General features: G+C 38.4%; 2 protein-coding genes and 1 non-coding gene across 3 annotated transcripts; 2 read left to right on the top strand and 1 right to left on the bottom strand.

Moving 5' to 3' along the window:
* The first annotated feature begins 932 nt into the window (after positions 1 to 932).
* Positions 933 to 9,641, top strand: PPIL3 (peptidylprolyl isomerase like 3). Its single transcript, XM_065880845.1, has 6 exons — positions 933 to 1,005; positions 1,970 to 2,044; positions 3,780 to 3,873; positions 4,711 to 4,778; positions 6,870 to 6,988; positions 9,275 to 9,641. The coding sequence occupies exons 1-6, from the start codon at positions 1,003 to 1,005 to the stop codon at positions 9,399 to 9,401; spliced, it is 486 nt and encodes a 161-aa protein (XP_065736917.1). The 5' UTR covers positions 933 to 1,002; the 3' UTR covers positions 9,402 to 9,641.
* LOC136126216 (U6 spliceosomal RNA) lies at positions 7,901 to 8,007 on the bottom strand. Its single transcript, XR_010656104.1, has one exon. It is a non-coding gene; the product is annotated as a U6 spliceosomal RNA (small nuclear RNA).
* Positions 9,642 to 15,847: 6,206 nt separating the features above from the next.
* Positions 15,848 to 23,986, top strand: CLK1 (CDC like kinase 1). Its single transcript, XM_065880843.1, has 13 exons — positions 15,848 to 15,935; positions 17,082 to 17,245; positions 17,559 to 17,787; positions 18,797 to 18,887; positions 19,289 to 19,355; positions 20,475 to 20,591; positions 20,682 to 20,848; positions 21,693 to 21,787; positions 21,875 to 22,004; positions 22,690 to 22,772; positions 23,224 to 23,303; positions 23,402 to 23,492; positions 23,616 to 23,986. Exons 2-13 carry the CDS (start codon positions 17,082 to 17,084, stop codon positions 23,757 to 23,759), a joined length of 1,458 nt encoding a protein of 485 aa, XP_065736915.1. The 5' UTR covers positions 15,848 to 15,935; the 3' UTR covers positions 23,760 to 23,986.

Here is a 23,986-nt window from a genome sequence, read left to right as displayed (position 1 = left end):
TTCCCGGCTTCGTGAAAGTGGGCGGGGCGGGGGAGCCGGTCGGAGGTGGTCTTTCCGGCCTTGCGTCTGAGCCCAAGGCACTTCTAGAGGATGACCAGAGTTACGCTTGTTGTCCTAGTGTAATTATTAAAAGATAATTTTGACCCTTTCATAGTCAAAAGTGTGCCTGGTGGGGAGAAATTGGTGTCTCCCTAGTTCTAGTCGTTTGGTTTGAGACAGGGAGGAGGGGGCGGAGGGAGGAGGCGAGCAGGTGAGGGGCGTTCTCTCTAATGGGTCCCTTGCTCGACTTCCGGTGGCCTGAAGAAACTTAATTTCGAATCTGCAGACCCGTGGGGGCAACTGCGATTGCACCTTTGCTCTTTTAACAACCGCTGTGCTAATCGAAGTGGTTAAGTAAGTATGGGGTAACGTCACTTATTCTTTCATTCACTTAACTCAAATGCTCGCAGAGCGCTGTGTATGTTAGTTCTTGGACTGCTTCCAGTGAGTATTCTGTACGGGGGAGGGTGTTGTTGAAATAAGACAATTAGTAAAGCATAGAGTATATTAGTGCTAAGTGCTATGGAAAAGGAAATCGTTAAGGCAGGTTTAAATAGAGTTATCAGGTCCAGACCAGACTTTTGAGAAGAGACTTGGAGGTGAGGAAAAGAGCCGTACAGATGTCTGAGTGTACGTGTTCCAGGCAAGGGGAACACCCAGTGCCTAGACCCCAAGGCGGGAATGTACCCGGCCCGTGAAGAGTGAGCAGTGGAAGTAGGAGTTGAGGGGCTTGAGACGAGTAGTATCGCCTGATCGCTTTCATAACCAGCTTTTTATTACTTGGGGCAGGATGGGTGCTCATCGAGACTTTTTCTCTTAAATATGCGGTAAAGATGAGCAAGTGTGAGTTAAGAGAGGGAAATGAATTTAATTGTTTTTTCTTTTGGAAATAGGGCTCGTTTTTGAACTTCTCTCAGTAAACTGAGAAAGTAACAGTACTTCCTGAAAGCATCAAGAAGAAAAATGGTAAATTTTACAGAATTCTTATGAAAGTCTTCATTATAAGTAATTTTTAGAAATTCAGTCAAGGGAAATAAAACTGCATGGAAATTTCAGTGACAAAACAGAGCAATGATAATCTGTAGAAGCATACAGTGTAAAGTGATTTCAGATTCTTTATGTTTTTCACTTAAAACACAGAATTTACCTTTTATGGAAAAAGATTGTTACAGGATGGATAGAGATGGAAAGGTGGTGTTGCAGGGTCAGAAGAGCATAGCCAGGTGTGATCATTTTAATTGGATCCTTTTGATCTAAGGTGGACAACTATTGTAAGAAGAGAATTTTAAAAGGAAGCCTCAGAAGTTTTCCACCCTCTCTGGAATGGGGTAACAAAAGGACTATTCTAGCTACCAAAACAACAGATTAAACAAAAAGCAAGCAAGAAGAAGTACCGTGTTACCTCTGCACTTTTACGATCTGAAAACACTGATGCTTTTTATGTCTGTTGTCTTTAGTGGAGAAAGAAATTGTTTTTTAAGTCTCTCGCAATTAAATTACATAAGGGAAATGGTGGAAACTATGTTTGTAAAAGTCATTTTCTTACTATTTTTCAATATATATTAATGACTTAGTGAATTGCCACTTAAGTCAGTAATACTAACATAACTTTTTATTTTTATTGATGAAAAATTCAAACTTAAAATGATTATTTCCATCACAATATTTGCTCCCAAATATTTTAGCATAGATATCATTTTACCTTAACATTTATATTTCTCTTCTGGAATTTTTTTTCTACTGCTGAAATAAATTTTGAAGAAATACAACTTATCTCTCAGAGCTACTGTGTGGTGGATCATCTCTGAAATGGTGTTTCTTTCTGTTTTTATTCAGGTAGTTATCTTTAATATCTAGTTAGGGAAATGATACAGTGCACAAAGTCACCTGAAGAAATAGCATTCGTTCTCACATTCTCTCTCCTTTTTAGTCGGTGACACTGCATACAGATGTAGGTGATATTAAAATAGAAGTCTTCTGTGAGAGGACACCCAAAACATGTGAAGTGAGTACCGTAATGTATGTATAAAAGATGAGTTAATGCAACAGGATAACCGTTTTGAAATTGAGTCATCTAACTTAAACAGCATCCAAAAAAACGTTTCTATAAAACTATTGTCAAGAAAAACCCACAATGATAATCTCTGGTCTAATTTACACTTCTTTTTCTGATGTCAAAGTTGGATCAAAGAAAGGGTAGAGAATTTTTCTCTAACCACAGAGTGGCTGGTATCTTTTTCCTTTGGCTCATTTTCCTCAAGAAATGTAAATAATCATTAGATATTAGGTAAGAGAATTGTTCCATACATTATTTTACTTGTTTAAATGACAAGGTTCTATCCTTGTCATTTAAACAAGGAAAAAAGAGGGAGTTCCCTGGCGGTCCAGTGGTTAGGACTTGGTGCTTTCACTGCCATGGCCCAGGTTCAGTCCCTGGTCAGGGAACTAAGATCCTGCAAGCTTCGTGGCTCAGCCAAAAAAAAAAAAAAAGAGAGAGAGAGAAATACAAGAAGGAAAAAGAGTCAGCTATATATATTTGTTCATTAAGTAATTTATTTATGGAAGGCTATCTTGCCAGCAAGTAGAGCTACAGTGATGAACAAGAGACATGCCTTGCTATTGTGGAGCTAATATTCTACCCGGGAAGATAGGCAGGGGGGAAGATTCATTCTAGAAAAAAAGTAATTCTAGAGGGTAATAATGCTTTGAAGGAAATAAAGTTGTGAGATAGAGAATAATGGGAAAGGATTTATTTAAAAGAAGGTGAGGGCAAGCCTAGCCAAGAAAGTGATGCTTTAAAAACTGAGCGCAAGGGCTTCCCTGGTGGCGCAGTGGTTGAGAGTCCGCCTGCCGATGCAGGGGACATGGGTTCGTGCCCCTGTCCGGGAATATCCCACATGCCGCGGAGCGGCTGGGCCCGTGAGCCATGGCCGCTGAGCCTGCACGTCCGGAGCCTGTGCTCCACAACGGGAGAGGCCACAACAGTGAGAGGACCGCGTACCGCAAAAAAAAAAAACCAAAAAACTGAGTGCGAAAGGTAATGAAGGCATCTCTCTGGAAGGACTTATAAAAAGAACATTCCAGGTATATAGAAATAGCAGGTACAAGGGCCTTAAGGTGGGAAAGCCTGTGTTTTTTGGATGAATTTTCAGAAGCCTGATGGGGTTAACACAGGAAGCAGCAGGGAAGGAGTTATTATGATTATGATGATGTAGAAGTAGGCTAGGTCATGCAGGGCTTGCTAGGCTCTCCTGAAGATTTTGCATTTTATTTCAAGAACAGAAGGAAGCTATTGAAGAGTTTTAGGCAGTGACATTATCCAAAGTAATGCCTAAAAGATATCATTTAAATAGGTTGTTGTAGTGTTTTCAGTAAATACAATTGGCTTTTTTTTTGGGTGTGTTCTGTCCTTGTTAATGTGCGCAGGCTTTCTCTAGTTGTGGTGAGTGGGCTTCTCATTGCAGTGACTTCTCTTGTTGTAGAGCATGGTCTCTAGGTGTGCGGGCTCCAGGGCGCAGGCTCAGTAGTTGTGGCGCACAGGCTTAGTTGCTCCGCGGCATGTGGAATCTTCCTGGACCAGGGCTGGAACCTATGTCCCCTGGATTGGCAGGCAGATTCTTAACCACTGCGCCACCAGAGAAGTCCCTACAATTGCTTCTTTATCTTAAATATTCTTAAATCTTAAATGGTTCTTATCTTCTGCTACATCATTTCTCAATCATTGTTTTTATTCTCTTCAGAATTTCTTGGCTCTTTGTGCCAGTAATTACTACAATGGCTGTATATTTCATAGAAATATCAAGGGTTTCATGGTTCAAACAGGAGATCCGACAGGTAAGTTATTCCAGTAATACCTAGGGTATATACCTATACCTACGGTATGTAGTGTGAAGAAGAGACTAGACAAAGAATAGAAAAATAAAAGCATGTGGGGTTTTTATAACTTACCTTAGCAAGAAATTTTTAAGCAGAAGCTACTAGCACCGAGCCCTAAAGTATGAACAATATTGATAAGGAGGGGTTTTGGTTTTTGTAGAGATATTTTATTTTTATGGTTTTTAAAGTTCAATTTTGGTAAGTAAGGAGGACGTACCAAATTTTATTTGTATTTAAAGGGTTATGCTATATAAACTAGCCCTTATGTTTAGAAAATGAACCCTTTTTCAGCTTTAGTTACATACACTTTTTCATCTGTTTGTCCTGTAATGTAGGTACTGGAAGAGGAGGCCCTTATGTTTAGAAAATGAACCCTTTTTCAGCTTTAGTTACATACACTTTTTCATCTGTTTGTCCTGTAATGTAGGTACTGGAAGAGGAGGCCCTTATTTTTAGAAAATGAACCCTTTTTCAGCTTTAGTTACATACACTTTTTCATCTGTTTGTCCTGTAATGTAGGTACTGGAAGAGGAGGCCCTTATGTTTAGAAAATGAACCCTTTTTCAGCTTTAGTTACATACACTTTTTCATCTGTTTGTCCTGTAATGTAGGTACTGGAAGAGGAGGCCCTTATGTTTAGAAAATGAACCCTTTTTCAGCTTTAGTTACATACACTTTTTCATCTGTTTGTCCTGTAATGTAGGTACTGGAAGAGGAGGTCCTTATGTTTAGAAAATGAACCCTTTTTCAGCTTTAGTTACATACACTTTTTCATCTGTTTGTCCTGTAATGTAGGCACTGGAAGAGGAGGGAGCAGTATCTGGGGCAAGAAATTTGAGGATGAATACAGTGAATATCTTAAGGTAAATCCAAAATACTGCAAAATCTATTTTTTCATGCTATGTTTACACTTGGAAACTTTGATACATATTTTGTAATAATACAGGTTAAAATAATTGGGCTTCCCTGGTGGCGCAGTGGTTGAGAGTCCGCCTGCCGATGCAGGGGACACGGGTTCGTGCCCCGGTCAGGGAAGATCCCACATGCCACGGAGCTGCTAGGCCTGTGAGCCATGGCCGCTGAGCCTGCGCGTCCGGAGCCTGTGCTCCTCAACGGGGGAGGCCACAACAGTGAGAGGCCCGCATACCGCAAAAAAAAAAAAAAAAAAAAAGTCATCCTTTTTCTGAATTGGAAATGAAATGATTTTTTAGGCATTAATGAATGACTGCTTCCTTGGTGCTAATCTGTCACCCTATGCCAGTGGTTTTCAAACTTTGCTGTTACAGATTCACCTGTGGAAGTTTTAAAACTATAAAAGATTAGGGCCTTACCTCCCTAAGTCTAGAGAAAAAGTCAGTAGAACTGATTAGGACCTCGATTGTATTTTAAGGTTCCCTAGTGATTCCTAGACAGACAAGGTTAAGAACTATTTTCTTATATACCAGAGTTGAGGATACGTATTGAATATTCACATACTCTAACCCAGAAATTCCATTCCCACATGTTTACCCTAGAGAAATTCATGTACATGTGCACTAGGAAGCATGTACAAGAGTGTTCCTAGAGTACTATTGGTAATAACAAAAGTCTAGAAACAATGTCTATTGATCTTTGAATGGACAAGTTGTAGTATATTCAGAAGTAAAATGTTATACAGTGAAAGAAATCAGAACTACAGCTATGTATACATGTATGAATCTTAGAAACATAATGTTAAGTGTAGAAATCATTTCCCGGAAGACTACAAATAGTATGATACTATTTTATAGAGCTCAGAAACAAGCAAAAGGAAACAATATATTGTATAGGCATGTATTGAATGTAAAGATATCAGAACACTGGTTACCTCTTGGAGAGGCTGAAGTAATAACTGAGAGGAGCACATAGGCATATGCAACAGTTTGGTAAATTTTAATTCTTAAAACTCGGAAATAGGTTAATGGGTGCTGATTTTATTAAGTTGTAAATGGTATATATATTCTTATGTATGTATCAAACACTACATATGTTATTGGTAGTCACCTTTTAGGGAACGGTAAAGCATTAATATCTCTATGAAGCTGCATCTCTGTAGTTTGTCTTATTAGTGTCCCCTGATGAATAGCTAAAGATAATCACTGGAGTTACCTTTAGTATATTTTATATTTGGGCATCTCCCTGTAAGACAGTTCTGTCTTCAATCTTATCAGTAAAGTCCTTTTAATTCCTGTACACGGTCCCTTGTATAGCAAATAGTATCATGAATATTAAGAGTTAGACAAGGCCTTCCTTAGATCATCCAGTCCTGGGGTTATAAACTGACAGCCCATGGATGGAAGACCCACAGATGCATTCTCTATGGCCATTGGTTTAAAAAGATTGTAAACGTCATGAGGCAAGAGCTACACTATTCCTTTTGCCAGGCTCCACCATTCCCTAATGTTTACATTCTGCCCAATTATCAATTTATTATCTGGTAACCCTTGTGAGCATTTGAATTATGGATAAACCGCTGAATTAGTCCAACCTCCCTTGTTTTACAGATAAGGAAACTAGCCAGAGTCCAGTGTATATGTGAAGAGATTATGGGGATTTTGGTTTTGTTGTCTGCCTGATCATTTCATGCCAGCACACTGTTCCTTAATATAAATGTAAGGATTATTTCTGTTATACATTGGTATTGCCAAAAGTGTTTGTGGCTCTGCTTCTCCAAAGGTGAAATTAATTGGGGAATGTGATTTGATATATATATATATATATATATATATATATATATATATAAAAACAACTTAGATACAAGTTTCCAGAGATACAGATAATACAGAAACTGAACATTTGGATTAGCCCTAATGGAAGCTGATTACATGTTTTCTTGATCCCTTAAATACTGGGAAGGTAGAGTGCATGTCTTGTTTCAGTCCTTTATTTGGAATACTTATGTAAAAACAGCTAATACTTTGGTCTTTCTTTTTCAGCACAACGTTAGAGGTGTTGTATCTATGGCTAATAATGGCCCAAACACCAATGGATCTCAGTTCTTCATCACCTATGGGAAGCAGCCACATCTGGACATGAAATACACAGTATTTGGAAAGTGAGTATTCTGGTTATGGTTTTCTTTGGAATTTCAATGCAAAGGATGCATATGAGTGGCTGTGATGATAGCATACTAATACTCAAAGAGCAGTATGAGAGCTAAATGTACCTGAAATTTAAGTCCACCACATAACAGCCCTGTGACCTTGGGAAACGTACAACCTCTCTGAGCCTCCGTTTTCTTATTTTGTAAAAGAAGGGCCAGTACTATTTTTTCAGGATCATTATGCAAGTTAACAGTATGTATCTGTTTTCATTAAGAATAGCATCTTGCATCAACTAACACATCTGAAAAACAGTTGCTTAAACAAGATGGTATGTGATAGTGGTTCTATTATATCACCAGTGTTCCAGGTGCCTCTGTCTTTCTTCTCAACCGTCTTTAGCTATCATTCTGAAGCTCACTTCATGGCCATAACTTGGGCAGCACAGCCCCAGCCGGAACAGTTGTACTCCAAGTAGGAAGAAGGAGGAAGGGCAAAGGTGCTTGCCAGCTGAGTCAGCCCCTTTCTCAAGAGCTCTCCTGGAAAGCCCAGAACTTACCTACAAGGGAGGGTAGGCAGTGTTTCTTAGCCAGACATATTACCACTCGCAATAAAACCAGGCCTCTGTGAATAAGAAGGGGAGATTGGATCCTAGGGAGTGTTTAGCAGTCTCTGCAAGAATAACCATTACAAGCCCTCTACCTGGGAATTGCTTTTATAAATCAACAGGAAGTCAGTTTGTCAACAAATATTTACTATGCTTAATAAACCAAGGCACAGTTTTAGAATTTGTTTTATTTAACAGTTTGAATGCCAAGCTAGGTTAATTAAAAATAGAAGAGTCTACAGCTTTTCTTTTTTATTCCATATACATGTCTAATTTATAGATTAGTAATAATCAATGAAAAGGAATATTATAGCCTTTAGTAGTTTTTGTGGGCTTCACGAATTTGCGTGTCTTCCTTGCTTAGGGGCCATGCTAACCTTCTCTGTATCGTTCCAATTTTAGTATATGTGCTGCCGAAGCGAGCACCAGACTCCCTTTTTTTTCTTTTCTCCCTTAACCCACCATTCAGAATTATTGATTAGTAATTACTAGGAATTATCTTACTGGATTGGTAAAAAAACTGTAGAGTTTAGAACAAGGATTCTTAATCTTTGGCCCAGTACCTCCTTGAAATTGTTTTGTATATATGCACATACATTTTTCTGAGAAGAAGGGTACATAGCTTTCCACTGGTTCTCAAAGGGGCCCATGTCCCAGATACTTAACTAGGCTTACTTGCTTCAATTCTACATGCCCTTTTTTGCCTGAGATCTGTTTCTTGTACCCTCTTTCTCTCTTACTGACCCAGAAGGTAGGAAAGCCTTTAGTTAGTTAGTTTTTACTGGAGTATAGTTGCTTTACAATGTTGTGTTAGTTTCTACTGTACAGCAAAATGAATCAGCTATACATATACCTATATCCCCTCTTGTTTGGATTTCCTTCCCATGGGAAAGCATTTAAAACTTATAATTTCAAGACCTTAATTGTCCTACATTTGGGTGTAAAATCCAAAGGCTTTGGTTATAGTATCACTTTAGTGGAAATGTAAAATAAAATGGAAATCTGTTATCTTTTTTTAAAGTACATAATATGTCTTAGGAATTGATTTGAATTGCACTAGGAGGTATTATCTAAAAAGCCACTTTTTCTTAGCAAATGTTTTAGACTAACTTTCTAGAACATATTAGAAGGATAGCTCTCAATATATATATTTTTTTCTTGATAGAAACATGAAATGGGCTTGCTGGAAGTGGCATAACTGTTGATCTTATCTTCTCCTATTCTGAATATTGTTTTTTGTTGTCCAGAAGCAAAAAATAAAAACACTGTATTTAAACAATAAAGTGCAAAGAGGCCACCCACTTCAGGACCTTCAGTGTAGGGCAGTACTGATAATACTAGTGTCATCCTTACATACTTTCTCCAGGTTTTTCCTATAACAAAGAAAACCTTATGACTGGTTATATTGGCCCCATTTGTAGCTATTCCATGTGAATGAGGCCGAATGCAATGTTTAGATACTTTGGTGGGAATATTCCTTTCCATTGCTATTGTCTAAAGGCATAAAAATGAATTTTTGTTTCTGAATTTTGGCCCCTACCTATGGCAGAAAATCAAAGCGATATTTTATTGTACACTCAACTGGGGAATTCAAAGAACTATGAGACATGGTGAGACTGTAATTGCTATAGGTATTTGGATATTATGTTTCAATCTCAGGATATTTTCAAACATTATATTGTTTCTCTTTCAGGGTAATAGATGGTCTGGAGACTCTAGATGAATTGGAGAAGTTACCAGTAAATGAGAAGACATATCGACCTCTTAATGATGTACACATTAAGGACATAACTATTCATGCCAACCCATTTGCTCAGTAGCTGTAATAGACCTGGACAAATACTTGGCAAACTATTCAAGGAACACACCTATTATGGTTTACCCAGTTTTAATTATGTCAGAGATTGCATCATTATACAACTTGTTTACAACTAAGATCTACTTGTTTACAGCTAAGATCTTCTATGAGTTGGTGGTACCAAGGGAAGCCAAACAGCTTTTACTCCTATTCTTAGAGGGTATTCTTTACTGTAACTATTACCTAATGCATTTCTTTAATTTTTTTTAAAAACCCTGTTTAATTTTGTTTTTCCATATAAATATTTATTTTAAAATGCTGAGTCTCAAATCCAGGCATTGTTGAGCACCCTAATTACATGCTCCTACCATATGTAGTCCACATCCTGGAAATATTATTTTCTATTAATTATTTACTTCATACAGTTAGAAAGAGGAAGGACAAATAAAGAGATGGCCTAGAAAGGCCGGTCAATCCAGTTGTTATTTCCCCTGGTCTTTATAGTAAAGGCTCAGAGAAGTCTCAAAGTACAGTAAACACTCAGAATTTCCCAACTGATGTGCCCATGGAACATTTTTTAAAAATACATCTTTTCTTGTAAAGCAATTATACCCCAATAAAGATGTTAAAAATAAATAAATAAACTCTTTAAAAAATCTATATATATCTTTTCAAAATGCAGGGTTTAAAAGAAATATAATGCAGGATAGAGTCCTACAGATGATCCATTTGAAAAATACAATTAGTTGTAGAGTTCTGGTTTGGGTTTGAATCACAGCTCTGCCCCCTAATATTAACTTTAGGCAAGTTAGTATCTCCAAGCTTTAACTTTCTCATACATAAATAATCCTTCACATGACTCTTGTGAGGATTAAATGAAATAATGTGTATAAAGCTTCTGGCATGTAGTAAGTGTTCTGTAGCAAGTAAATGGAAGCTGTGCTCTTAACCATATCAGGGCTCTCACCTAATCAGGCCATTTATCAGGCTCTACCATTGATTTGTTAAAGAACTATGTCCCACTCACTGTCTAGATCACCTAGGTTAGATTTGGGGTATTTCTAAAACTGATAGCAAACATTTGTTCGTTTGTATCATTTCTGCAGATGGCTGATCTAATTGATTCTTTCTTAACTGCAATTAGGGAGTTAGCTTGCAGTTATTCTCTTGTTACTATTGGTACCTTCCATACCTTACACTAAACTGAGGGGCCAGTTACACTAATGCCCTCATGTTTTGTTTCACCCTTTTAATTTAACCATTAGTTTCTAGAATTAGTATTAAGGCCTCTTTTAGGCCAGAATTTGGTTTGCCACTTCTTATACTTGATATCTTTCTTCTCCAAACATGTCATTGAATTTTTGTCACCACCCTTAAGAGTATTTTACTGATTGTCAGGAAGTTTTTTTTTTTTTCTTTTTTTTTGTCAGGAAGTTTTTGTAATGACTGACATTGCCTCAATTTTTATTCCAAACTGTGCCATTTTTTTAGTGGTACAGATGTGACTTCTGGGTTCTTAGAGCTCATTCTTATGTCTTATTCTTATGTCTGCTTAGTTGTACCCATAAGGATCTCATAGATAGGGAGGTATACTGGCTCCCCCTTGGGCCTCTCGTAGGCTACCATGAGGATCAAAATCCAGAACGTTGATTTCTGTCCACTCATGATCACATTAGCAGTTGGGTAATTGACATTCTGTTCCACGTATTACTTGGCAGTAAGTATAAACTACTCAGAAGACTAGAAGACTAGAATATTGCTGATCAACCCAAGTTCTCTTTAAAACGAAAGTAATGTGGTTCCCCAACTAGACAAGAGGTTGGCAAACTGCAGCCCTCAGGCTGGCCACCTGTTTTTGCAGATAACATTTTCTTGGAACTCTGCCATTCCCATGTTTATGCAGTAGCTCTGGTTGTTTTGTGCTACCAGAGCAGAAATGATTGGCTGTGCCAGAGACCAAATAGCCTGCAAGCCTAGAATATTTACTCTCTGGCCGTTTTAAGAAAGTTTGCCAACCCTTGACCCAGACTATCAGAAGTTGCCAAATAATCATGGTTTCACAGCAAAGGGAGTTAAAACTCATACGAGTTTAAGGGATAGTATAAACTATGCCTGAAATCTGCTTCACCGTGTTGCCGAAAAATCGGCTTCCCTGTGCACTGAGGCCGAACAGAAATACGGAGACAGGGATTTTGGAGGAAGAGAGAGATGGCTTTATTTTTCTGCTAGGCAGAAGGGAAGACAGAAAGCTAGCGCCTCAACTGTGCCCCCCCTCCCTGGGAATCGGGAGATTTTAGATGTGGGGCTCACAGCCCCGGGGTATATGGTAAAGATCAAAGTAGTGAAGGTCTTGCATGCTTCCTTTCCTTTGCATTATTTCAAAACAGTCATAGCTGGCGTCAGGCTTCCTGGTAATTGGAGTCTGGCAGTCTGGTAACCGCATCCATTTGCCTCTCATTTATCGGCCTGTGACCTTGTCTCTGAAATTCAAAAACTATAGGGGGTGATTTGTTACGAGGGGCGTGTAGAATGTAAGTGCCGGGACTGAGAGGTGGGGTATGTAACACACAGAGTCAGGGGTGATGGGTGCCAAAGGTAAATTACCTAGTGTCAGGGGGTGAGGTTCGCTTTGTAAAGTACAAATCCACTTACTACAAATTAGTGACAGTTAAACAAGGAGTGATTAATTCTCAGGGCCAGCTGTGCTGCTTCTTTCGCCTGCTCGATGCTCCCTTTTTTTCCCTTGCTCTCAGAAGGAGAAAGAAAACTCACTTCTATTTACATCGCAACATGATTAACTCTCAGGGCCGGCTGTGCTGCTTCTCTGCCTGTTCGCTGCTCCGTTTGTCTCCCTTGCTCTCAGGGGAAGGAAGACTTCATGGCTATTTTTGCTGCAGCCACCATTCTTGAATTGTACCTGAATTCATTAGAATTCTTGAGTCCTGTTAGATCCTCGTTTGGAGCTCTTGAGTAGAAGGCTTGCAGACCTTTTGGTTAATGGCAAATTGAAGAGTTGTAATTCATACCTTGGTTGAACTTGGAAATTTCCAAATCCATTTAGCAACACATTCTTAATCTCTATGGTGGGTATTTCTGAAGACATGTATTTTTGTTGTTTGAACAACTAAAACTAGTAAGTAATTTATTGAGCTTCTTCCAGGTTTGGCTACAAAGGACATCGGACACTGTCTACTCCATGGGAGCACAGTCTAAGGACCTAAGAGACATGTAAATAGATAAATTTTAATACAAAGGACTCAACTTTTAATCAGTTTAGTAAAGTGGATAGATTAGTTACTATTTCACTAATGGATTGGTGGTTCTTTAAATTCAATTTGTACCAATTGTGGTTCAGGTAGTGATACTCCATATAATAATTATAAAGCAAATCTAGAAGAATACATGATAATGGAAAATTTTTTAAATATAATGAAAAAGGAATTAATCCCAATCTTTATAAAGCTGCAAATATCAATATTAAAACTGTGACGTGTGAGGGATAAGGCTAGAATAATAGAGTGTAAACAGTAGTGTATACATAGTTTATTTAAAGCAGTATCCAAAAATCACTTTAAAAAGAGAAGAGGGGACTTCCCTGGTGGTGGTTAAGACTCTGTGCCTCCACTGCAGGGGGCATGAGTTTGAACCCTGGCCAGGGAACTAAGATCCCCTGTGCTGTACCATGCAGCCAAAAAAGAAAAGGTATTCCATAAATTGTGTTAGGATAACACAGTAAATGACATGGAGAAAAAAAAGCAAAAGAATTTCACCTCACATGATATACCAAAATTCCAGATGGATAAAAGAGTTGCCTTTTTAAAGAAAACAGAAGAAAAATTTAAAACATTTCAAAGAATTCCTCTGAAGAAGAAAGGAATTTCTCAGTTTACAAACTGGACAGAGGTAAAGATGGAATAGGTTTAACTGCACGAAAATAGGACAAAAGAGAACTGTACAGAAAAGCAATAAGGTATGAATGGACAAGTCACAAGAGAAAATGTGCAACTTCACTAAATAGAAAATAAAATTACAAGTTCAGTATCCACCAAAATAACAAATTTTTAATGTTATGCACTAATTTAGTTAGAGCCGCCAAAACAAAGTACCAGAGACTGGGTGGTTTAAACAACAGAAAAGTTTCTCACGGTTCTGGAGACAAGTTGGGAGATCACGGTGTGGGCAGGGTTGTTTACTCTGAGGCCTTTCTCCTTGGCATGTAGATGACCATCTCCTGTCTTCACGTCATCTTTCCTCTGGGTGTGTGTTTCCCAATCTCTTTATAAAGACACCAACTAAAGTGGATTAGGCCCCTCCCTAATGACCTCATTTAATCGTATTACCTCTGTAAAGACCCTATTTACTGCCAACTAAAAATTGTCGCTTACCATCTGGCTCTAGTGTATAAGAGTGAAGTCACTAGCCACTGCAGTCACTGACTTTCAACACACCTTTAAAGGAGTTCAGAGAGGAGATCAGGAATGAGGCACCCTGTGCTTTGGGGAAAACAGGCAGAACAGGCCTTCGGATAGATATTTTCAGGAGAAGATTTTATGAGCCCAATTTCTTGCATTTTCTCATATCTAGAAAAGCACTAAAATCATTAATGGAGACACCTACCTGCTCCTCGTGACTAGCAGCAACCCTCTGACAAAAGGTGTGCTTGACTGCACATATCCCCCTTCACTAAAATCATATATAACACTAACTTCTTCCCCTACCTCTTGGGAGCAGTTCCTCAGAGCTGAGAGGCTATCTCCCCAGGCATTTTGCCCCAAATGAAACTTACCTCACTACTCTCACATTGTGCATTTTTTTCAGTCCACACTACAAATACAGTCACATTCTGAGGGAGTGGAAGTTAGGACTTAAACACATGAGTATATTGGGGGGGGCACAGCCCTTCAAACAGCCCATAGCATGCACTAACAGACGCGCTAAAATGGCTAACTTCATTAATGAAACTTTGGATATATCCTGAACCAGTAATCGGCTGTTTGTGGGCTTTGCTAAATTTAAAACCATTTTGGAAAGCAATTTTGGCAACATGTACAGGATTTTTTCATTGGCTTTTACCCTGTAATTTTACTGTGAGGATTTCGCCTAAAGAAATTAAATACTCTAAATTGATGTCTGCACAAACTGCAACTTTGACCTGTAATAGCAGAACACGGCTAATGCCCATATTTAGATTGCTGTTAGGATTAAGTGAGAACTTATGTACAGTGTTTAGCACAACGACTTCGATTAACTGTTATACTCCAAGGACTGGGATTCCCTAGGTTTTGCTTAACATTTAAATGTGCTGTTAAACATATACCGAACAGCTGTAAATTTCACAAGTTACTGTGAGAAATTTCTCCCTCACAAGTGAAATACTTACCTTGTACTTAGTGATCCTGACCCCATGTAAGAATCTAGGTATTAATGGTTTTAAAGCATCTTCAAAGCCATTTTGAGAAGCGGCTTAAGAAAGGCAAACAAGCATAGGGATTCTGGGGATGCATATTCCTCATCACTTTACCCTACAGTAGTTGTGCATCCGTATCCGGCAAGTTATCTACGCTGCTCTCCTGTCTAAATAAAGCCAGTAAGATTACGCTTTACCGTAATACGTGATAATTTTATGCGTTCCACTAAATTTGTAATGAGTACGTGATTTTCTTCAAGTGACAAATGGAGAAAGGGCGGGGCGCAGGAGTCAGGATTGGCAATTACTTTGTTCCATCAAATTGCAGCTTGGAAAAAAAAATTGCAGCTTGATTTTTGTTGTTCAGAGGTTGTTTCCTGAAAATTGTCTTCTTCTAATGACCTTCCATTTCCCCCTTTCACAGTTTACTTCATCTTTACACCGCAGAGGTCTCGCTTAACGCGGAAATGTTGCTTGTGAGGAGTTCCACTTTCTGTCTCCAGGCTTTTGCGCTCACATTTCTTCGACTTTTAAAACCTCGGGAAAAATCTCTACAATCCAAGTTCAGTGCGTGTGGGTCCCAGCCACCGAAGATTTAACTAGTTTTAAACAGGTCTCAGAACTTTAACAAAAGCCCAAATCCAGACAATTCCCAATTTGGGGCTATTTGATGCAGATGGTGTAATTTTTTTTTTTAAAGCATCGTTTAAGCGATTGCAATAGGGTACAGGCTATTTTGTACCCTGCTTCCCTCACTCTTCCTCATTTCTAGCGTTCACAAACACAATTTTTAGTGACCGTGAGCGAGTCTCTTCTCTCCAACTCTTACAATGTTTTCTCAGAGTCGGATCGGAGACCAGGGCCAACGTGGCGGCCAGCAACAGCTTCCCTCCCTCCACCCTTGGTCACTGAGCGCCCGACCCAGAACCTGCGCACAAGTCGGAGCCGGAGTCGGCTCCGCCCTCCCCGTCTGCGCACCCCGCCCGGAGGCGGAGGCCCGCTTGCAGCGTCATCGTGTTTTCCAGGAGAGTCCTGACGCGGTGACTGTCAGCTCCATTTTGCTGCCGGAGCTCGCAGCAGACAGCTGCGTTTTCTCCGTGGTCGCGTCGCAAGCATTGTCTCCTTAGGCTTGGACTCTTTTCCAGGACGGTAAGACGCGGGAGGAAGCAGGCCAGGTGTCAGGGCCTCTTTTTGTGCCTCAAGAGCGCTTGTGACGCTCCCCTCCAAGGTTGTTGGGCGCCCGCAGTCTCCGGCACGGTGACCCCTCTTTTCCCTACCCTCCCGGCTGCACAAAGGTGGCCCGCTCGTCTTCCATGCTTTGCCAAGCCCGTCGCTGCGAATTTCTGTTTGAACCGCAACGCTCCAGTCACTGGTGGAAGGTAGCGGTAGGGTTTGCCAGGCGGGGGAAGGTTCTCGAACGTTTGCCTTCCCCAAAGGGAGGGGGGAAGGGCCGAGCCCCGGAGCCCACGGGCGCCATGTTGTCTGCGGCGGCGGAGGCCTCGGCCGGGCTGTAAAATGGCGGCGGGGCGGGGACGGCAAGGCAGCCCGCGGGGGGTGGCGTTGACTCGGGTTCTGGAATGTGCCTAAGTCTCGCTCCTCTGAGGAAGTGTTCTTAACAAATGAAAAGAAAGAACACGTTGACCTGGTGTGAGGCGGTGTCACTTAATGTCTAGTTGAGTCTTAAAGGATTCCGGGGAAAATGGCGCGTGCCTTTGCCTTCAGTGGTGTAAACAAAAGTCAGGTTTAGGATCTCGAGGAAAGAAAAATAATATGGCGTATTTGAAGAAGCGCGTGAGAGAAGTCGGGCAGTGGGGCCATTTAGCCGAAGGTACTTTTTGCAGAACCCCCCGCCCAGAACAATTGGAGCTTCTTGATTTCGAGTTGCCTTTAGAGACGAGGTGAGGCCCGGGCAGTTAGTACTGATATGAACGGTAGTTGGTGAAAAGTTTCTGTATAACGTCTTTTTCAAGTTGTTAGGAATTTGTGATTCTGGCAGGAAAGGATTTTTCCCAACGTTCAGAAATTGGGATTTCCTCCTCTCCATTTTTCCAACCCTCTTCTAGTAAATCTGAGCGTGACATGAATAATGCAGAATATTTATGAATAAGGTTCAGACTCTAGATTTTGAGGCAGTAGAAAAAAAATCATTGGGTTTATCAGTGATTTCAGGTTGGGTGATAATGATTTTTGAACTTTGATTTAAAAGAACAATAAAACGTCACAACTCGAGTGAATTTGCAACAGTGTTGACATGTGGGGTAATATTTAACTGGGAAAAACTTGTCTTTTATGTAGATGAGACACTCAAAGAGAACTTATTGTCCTGATTGGGATGAAAAAGATTGGGATTATGGAAAATGGAGGAGCAGCAGCGGCAGTCATAAAAGGAGGAGGAGATCACATAGCAGTGCACGGGAGAACAAGCGCTGCAGATACAATTACTCTAAAACATCTGATAGGTAATGAGAATATAGTGTCTCAGTATAAAAATACTTTTGTTACATTGTTACGTATCAGTTGTATCTCAGTAAAACCGGGGGAAGAATACATTTTCGTGATTAAAACTAGAGGCGACTTACGGTAACTGATTACCATTTCTGTTTCCAGTGACAACTTGTAATGGTTGTAAAATTGGGAGGTTTTTTTTTTTTTGCTTTTTGGTAAGAAAAGCGTAAAATCTTATTAAGAGTACTGTTTTAAGAGATTTACTGAGAATTTGAGGATATTTGGGATTAACATAGAGCATTGAAAATGCATTTTCACTTTTTGTAGCTATTATCTGGAAAGCAGATCCATAAATGGGAAGGATTATCATAGTCGACGCTACATTGATGAATACAGAAATGACTACAGCCAAGGATGTGAACCTGGACATCGTCATAGAGATCATGAAAGCAGATATCAGAACCATAGTAGCAAGTCCTCTGGTAGAAGTGGAAGAAGTAGTTATAAAAGCAAACACAGAATTCACCACAGCACTTCATATCATCGTTCACATGGGGTATGAGCTCTTTTAAAATATTTTGGAAATTTTATTTCCCTTGTGGAACAGGAAAACTTGAAATTGTGTTTGATCATTTGAGGAAGTTCTGTTTAAGATAAAGTCGTCTCGATTTTAACTTGCAGGAGTCTTTGTGCATTGGATAGGAAATTCTTCAAATATCATATCTGTATAGTTAATATAGTAATAGATTTTATTAGTAGTTGGCAACTAATTGTCATTCCAGTGACAGGAGGTAATTTAGGTTAGTTTATAGCAGGGATTACAAGATATTCTGAAAGTTTTCTTATAGTACTGCAAGAAATGTGATTTGTTAAATTAAAGTCTTACTACAAATAGAAGTAGAATTTTTATATTTGTACGACTGAGGATTATGCCGTGCATGCCTCTTTGTTCTGGCAAAGCATATTCTCTAATCCTTTTTTCACTAAGGAAACCACTTAAACAGATTTGAATGTTATGGGTTATGGGTTAATGTGGAGATCAAGCTCAGATGACATTTTAAATACCATAGTGTTATTCTTGTATGCCAATTTTTTTTTCTCCCCAAAATTAGGATTTTTAATTTTATTTGCTGTTTTGTTATTTTCTTAGTTTAGCTGGGAAATTATAATTTGGCCACAGTCTACTTTTGACAAGTAAATATTCTACAATTTTGCAACATTAAATTAGGACACTAGAAACTTAAAATTATGTTTCAGTGAGTGCTACAACTAAGCATTTTTTAAAAAAGAAAAACAATTGTATTATGTTTTGTTGCCTTGCCACTTTGAGTATCTTATCTGAAAATCTGTTCCTTGCCATGTTTTTCTCCTGTTAACATAAACTATGTGCCCTGTGAATTTCTGGGGACTGAATTTGAAATTGCTCCTGCCAACCGTTTGTGGCCTGGCGTGTATCTGAATGCCTGAATATCTCCCCGCTGAATGAATTTCGTATTCTGCCCTGAATTCACTCGGGTATATTGATTGGCTGGATGATCTTGGTGCCGCCCACTTGACGTTTCCAGAAGAGTCACCGAAGGAAAAGAACCAGGAGTGTAGAGGATGATGAGGAGGGTCACCTGATCTGTCAGAGTGGAGACGTACTAAGTGCAAGATGTATAGAATATTTTTCAACACTTATTAACTTTTCAGATAACATAATCTATATATAGATTAAGATTTCAGGGATTTGGAAATCTTTTTTTCTTTCTCTGTTTTTGTTTTGTTTTTTTTCCATTTCTTTTGGTGGGGGGGGTTGTGTTTTTACTTTCTTTAGAAATTTAATGTTTGTTATGCAGAACTTCCAAAACAGTAAATCAAGTTAATGAAATTAGCTTAAGAATGAAATTAGACCTAAAAATAGTTATATATGTTTTTTGGCAGTGTTGACCAATAAAATAATCTAGTGACTAAGGAAATTTGTAGCATCAACTAGAATAATCTGCATTTGATAGCCTTTATTGTAAGTAAAGTGTTTCCACTTCTTGGTATAACTGAGTTTTATTTCTCTCTTTTAGATGAAATTGTAGATACTTTAGGTGAAGGAGCTTTTGGGAAAGTCATGGAGTGCATTGATCATAAAGCGTAAGTCTCCTGGCCTGGGATTGCACTTGGGAAGGTGAACAGTATAGAAAATTTATTCAGCTTTAAGATATAGTCTGACCATGAATTAGACACATCATTATACCCTTTTAGCTTGGATTTTTGACTTGTGTATAGGAAACTCCAATAAAGTTACTAGCCTTTTGTGTTCTTAAGCAGTAGCTATTAATAGTATGTGTAAGTCTCTAATTACAAGCTGAGAATTAGATTTTATTGTTTCAAAGTATTCTTTTGTTGTCCCACTGGGCACAGTTGTGGCCATTGTTGTTTTTTTTTTCTGGATCAGTAGATTTTAGCCTTGGTTTTATATTAGGAGTTTGTGGAGCTTTGCTTACCCCAGACATTGAACCAGTCTTCAGGGTAGTTTACCTAGGAACCTGTATTTTTAGAAAGTAACCTAATTGATAAGGGGTAACACAGCTAGAGCTGAGAACTCTCCTAGATTGGTGTTATAAGTTTAATTATCTATGCCCTTCAAACAACTGATTGAAATTCCTTAACATAGTGTAAGAAATTTTCTTTACTTTGTTTTCTGTTTGATTTTTTTTTTTCCCCTTTGGAATGCAAAGCTTTTCTAAATGAATTATTAGAGGAGGCTTCCTACTATTGGTTGGTAAGGTTCTGAGAACTAGAACTCTTCATCCCCACTATATCCCAACTTTTTTGGTAACCTGGACCAAAGGAAGATTGGAGTTATTAGCCAGTGACTGGTATTATAGGAAGAAACTGCTGTATGTACATTTGTTTTACGTCTTAGTTGGAATGTAAATTGAGGTGATAATGTCCCAGTATTGTTAAATTAGAGCTATTGGTATGTAGTTAAAGGACCAAAAAAAAAAATTCAAGTGGTCTGATGAAAAAAATCTGTCATTCAGCATGTGTTACCGACCCTACCGTATGTCCAAAGGTCATTCTAGTTGCTTACACTGAGTTGAAGTTAGAGTGCTTACATATAATTAGACAAAACTGAATGCTAGACCATAAATTCAAAAAAACAAATACAGTGGGTCAGAATAGAAGTAGTACAGTTTGAAGAGTGATGGAAAAATGGAATTGGACATCATCTTTATCATTTTTTTAATGTTAACTTTTCGTTAACAGGGGAGGTAGACATGTAGCAGTAAAAATAGTTAAAAATGTGGATAGATATTGTGAAGCTGCTCGCTCAGAAATACAAGTTCTGGAACACTTAAATACAACAGACCCCAGCAGAACATTGTAAGTATCAAAATAGAACTTAGAAAAATGGCCTCGGGTAGATTTGAATTGTAAGAGGCTGTACTCAGTTTTTTTCTCATATGTTTATAGCCGCTGTGTTGAGATGTTGGAGTGGTTTGAACATCATGGTCATGTCTGCATTGTGTTTGAACTACTAGGACTTAGTACTTATGACTTCATTAAGGAAAATGGTTTTCTGCCCTTTCGACTGGATCATATCAGGAAGATGGCATATCAGATATGCAAGTCTGTGAATTGTAAGTGTTTGGCATATATTCCAGAAACTTGAGTTTATGGAGACTGGTTTTAATGCCAGACCAATTTGAATCTTTGAAAAGAAAAAAGTACGATCCAACATATATGACTTGGAGGCCTGACTTAATTAAGAGTAGGTAGGAGAGGGCTTCCCTGGTGGTGCAGTGGGTAAGAATCTGCCTGCAGGGGACACGGGTTCGAGCCTTGGTCCAGGAGGATCCCACATGCCGCAGAGCAACTAAACCCGTGCGCCACAACTACTGAGCCCACGAGCCGCAACTACTGAAGCCTGTGCGCCTAGAGCCTGCGCTCCTCAATGAGAAGCCACCACAATGAGGAGCCCGCGCACTGCAATGAAGACCCAACACAGCCAAAAATAAATAAATAAATAAATAAATAAATAAATAATATTTTTTTAAAAAGCATTGTTTAAGAGTAGGTAGGAGAAAGATGTGGTTGATTACAAGCGGTTGGTCAGTTTACTGCATTTCATTCAGTAAAGAGAATATTGTCCAGCATATAATAATAAATTGTATAAGACTGATTTAATGTTTCTAATATCTAAAAATGATAATCTAGAACCACTGGGTTAAAATTAAGGAATGGCAAATCTCAGCTTCATAAGAGAAAGATACTTCTAAGCAGTTAGCTGTCAGTGAAGTAACTTTTTAGAGGGGTAATGGGTTTTAGTCCCTGGTGGTTTTGTAGTAGGCTATTGAATGTTGACCACTTATTTGGACGTGAAAAGGCATTCAGAGAGGATTTTTGTTACAGGGCTTTGGGGTTTGGTTAGGGTTTTGGTTTTCAATTTTTAGAATACAGGAACTTTTTCTGTTTCATTCTCAGTTCTGCACAGTAATAAGTTGACTCACACAGACTTAAAGCCTGAAAACATCTTATTTGTACAGTCTGACTACACAGAGGCATATAATCCCAAAATGGTAAGTCTTTGATGTTTTATCTTCGTAGTTTTAAGTGAATATTTTACACCTTAATGTAATGCCTCCTTAATCATTTATGATTTTCAGAAACGTGATGAACGTACTTTAATAAATCCAGATGTTAAAGTTGTAGATTTTGGAAGTGCAACATATGATGATGAACATCACAGTACATTGGTATCTACAAGACACTATAGGGCACCTGAAGTTATTTTAGGTAAGAATTTCTTAATTGTGCTTTGAGACCTGTGTATGTTTTTATTGAAGCTAACTAAAATTTATTTACAGTTCTAGGTGTTTGTAGGACTACCTTTTTCCCTTTTAGGGATTAGTATAGTAAAACACATTAAGGGTTTTAAGCTCTTTGTTATTCCAAGTAGTCAGCTCTGGGACTTTGAGAAGTTGCTTAATCTTTCTAGAATGCAGTTTGCACATTTGTAATATGTGATGGGATGTTATTTTTATTTATATTTTGGCTGTGCGGCCAGCATGCGCCCCCTGCAGTGGAAGATGGAGTCTTAACCACTGGACCGCCAGGGAAATCCCGTGATGGGATTTTAAAACATAATCATATAATGCCTGTTATACTTCATACATGTCATGTCTAGTCTTTGCATGGTGTGGCTTGCTCCCATTTTACAAGTTAGTAAATGGAGGTTTAGGAAAAAAAAATTTCCCCAAATCAGTCCCAAAAGAGTAAGCCAGATTTGGGGCTTGAAACTAGATGTCTCCAGAGCCCTAACTAATTCTTACATGCTATGCTATCGTATTATGTTTAAGCTTGGATTAAGTGATTCCTTTAGGATCTTTCCAGCTCAAACATCAGATTATATCCTTGTTTTTCAAAATGTTGATAAGAAATATTGAGGAGTTTTTCATTAACAATTTGCTTTACTTTGTAGCCCTAGGATGGTCCCAGCCATGTGATGTCTGGAGTATAGGATGTATTCTTATTGAATATTACCTTGGGTTTACAGTATTTCCAGTAAGTGACAATGATCTGTTTCAATGACTTTGCAAAAGTAAATTGCCTGTTTATATGAATTTAACACAAAGTATACACATTTAGGTAGCGCTTTTTCTCTCTCTCATTATAGACTATTAATTGTAGGTAAAGGTAAAGAAATAAAATCACGTGTAATTCTGATGCTGTTGGGCATTTGTATTTTCTTTATAATTTATCATTTTATTGGAAACATTTCTAAGTATATTACAAATAGTTATCTTTGTTTATTTAGGGAAATTGTTGGTGAACTTCTGTAGGCCTTAATTATTTTTTCTTATAAGCTGTAACTTGCTAAAAGTATGCCTGTTTTAGAGATCACCTTCCTTTGTGACCTGTAACCTATGGACTAAAAATTTAGCAGCTGTGTTAAATAAGAACAAAGCACAATGTGCAAATAGAAGTAGTTAATAACTTTTTGTTACTATTTTAGACACACGATAGTAAGGAACATTTGGCAATGATGGAAAGGATTCTTGGACCTTTGCCAAAACATATGATACAGAAAACCAGGTATGTTTAAGAGTAAGTGCCATCGATCACCTTTGCTAGATGTTTTAAGTTTTCATTGTCGACATTATAAACATGAATGGATATGGACTTACTCTTAGGAAACGTAAATATTTCCATCATGATCGATTAGACTGGGATGAACATAGTTCTGCTGGCAGATATGTTTCAAGGCGCTGTAAACCTCTGAAGGTAAGCCTGGGTCATTGCTTAAGTGATCAAAACCTTGAGTTTTCCCTATTTTTTTGGTGGGGAAATAAAATTATAATAAGTGGTAGTAGAAAAGGCTGTTGATTGTATTTATTTTCCTTTCAGGAATTTATGCTTTCTCAAGATGCTGAACATGAGCTTCTCTTTGACCTCATTCAGAAAATGTTGGAGTATGATCCAGCTAAAAGGATTACTCTTAAAGAAGCCTTAAAGCATCCTTTCTTTTACCCCCTTAAAAAAAGTATATAAATCTGTAATTGTATAGCTCCCTTAAGAGATCATATGGACTGTATCAGTCTAATTTTTAAATTTAAGTTATTTTGTACAGCTTTTGTAAATTTACATTTTTGTATTGCCATGTTTATTTTGTTTGGGTAACTCGATTTAAGTAAATATTAGCTAAGTAAAGTAATGAACATCTTTCAGTAATTACAAAATGATTTATTCAGAATAAATTTTTGTACTTATAAAATTTA

Source organism: Phocoena phocoena, chromosome 7, assembly GCF_963924675.1.
Source record: "Phocoena phocoena chromosome 7, mPhoPho1.1, whole genome shotgun sequence".
Lineage (NCBI taxonomy): Eukaryota > Metazoa > Chordata > Mammalia > Artiodactyla > Phocoenidae > Phocoena > Phocoena phocoena.
This window is presented reverse-complemented; position numbering and strand designations above follow the sequence as displayed.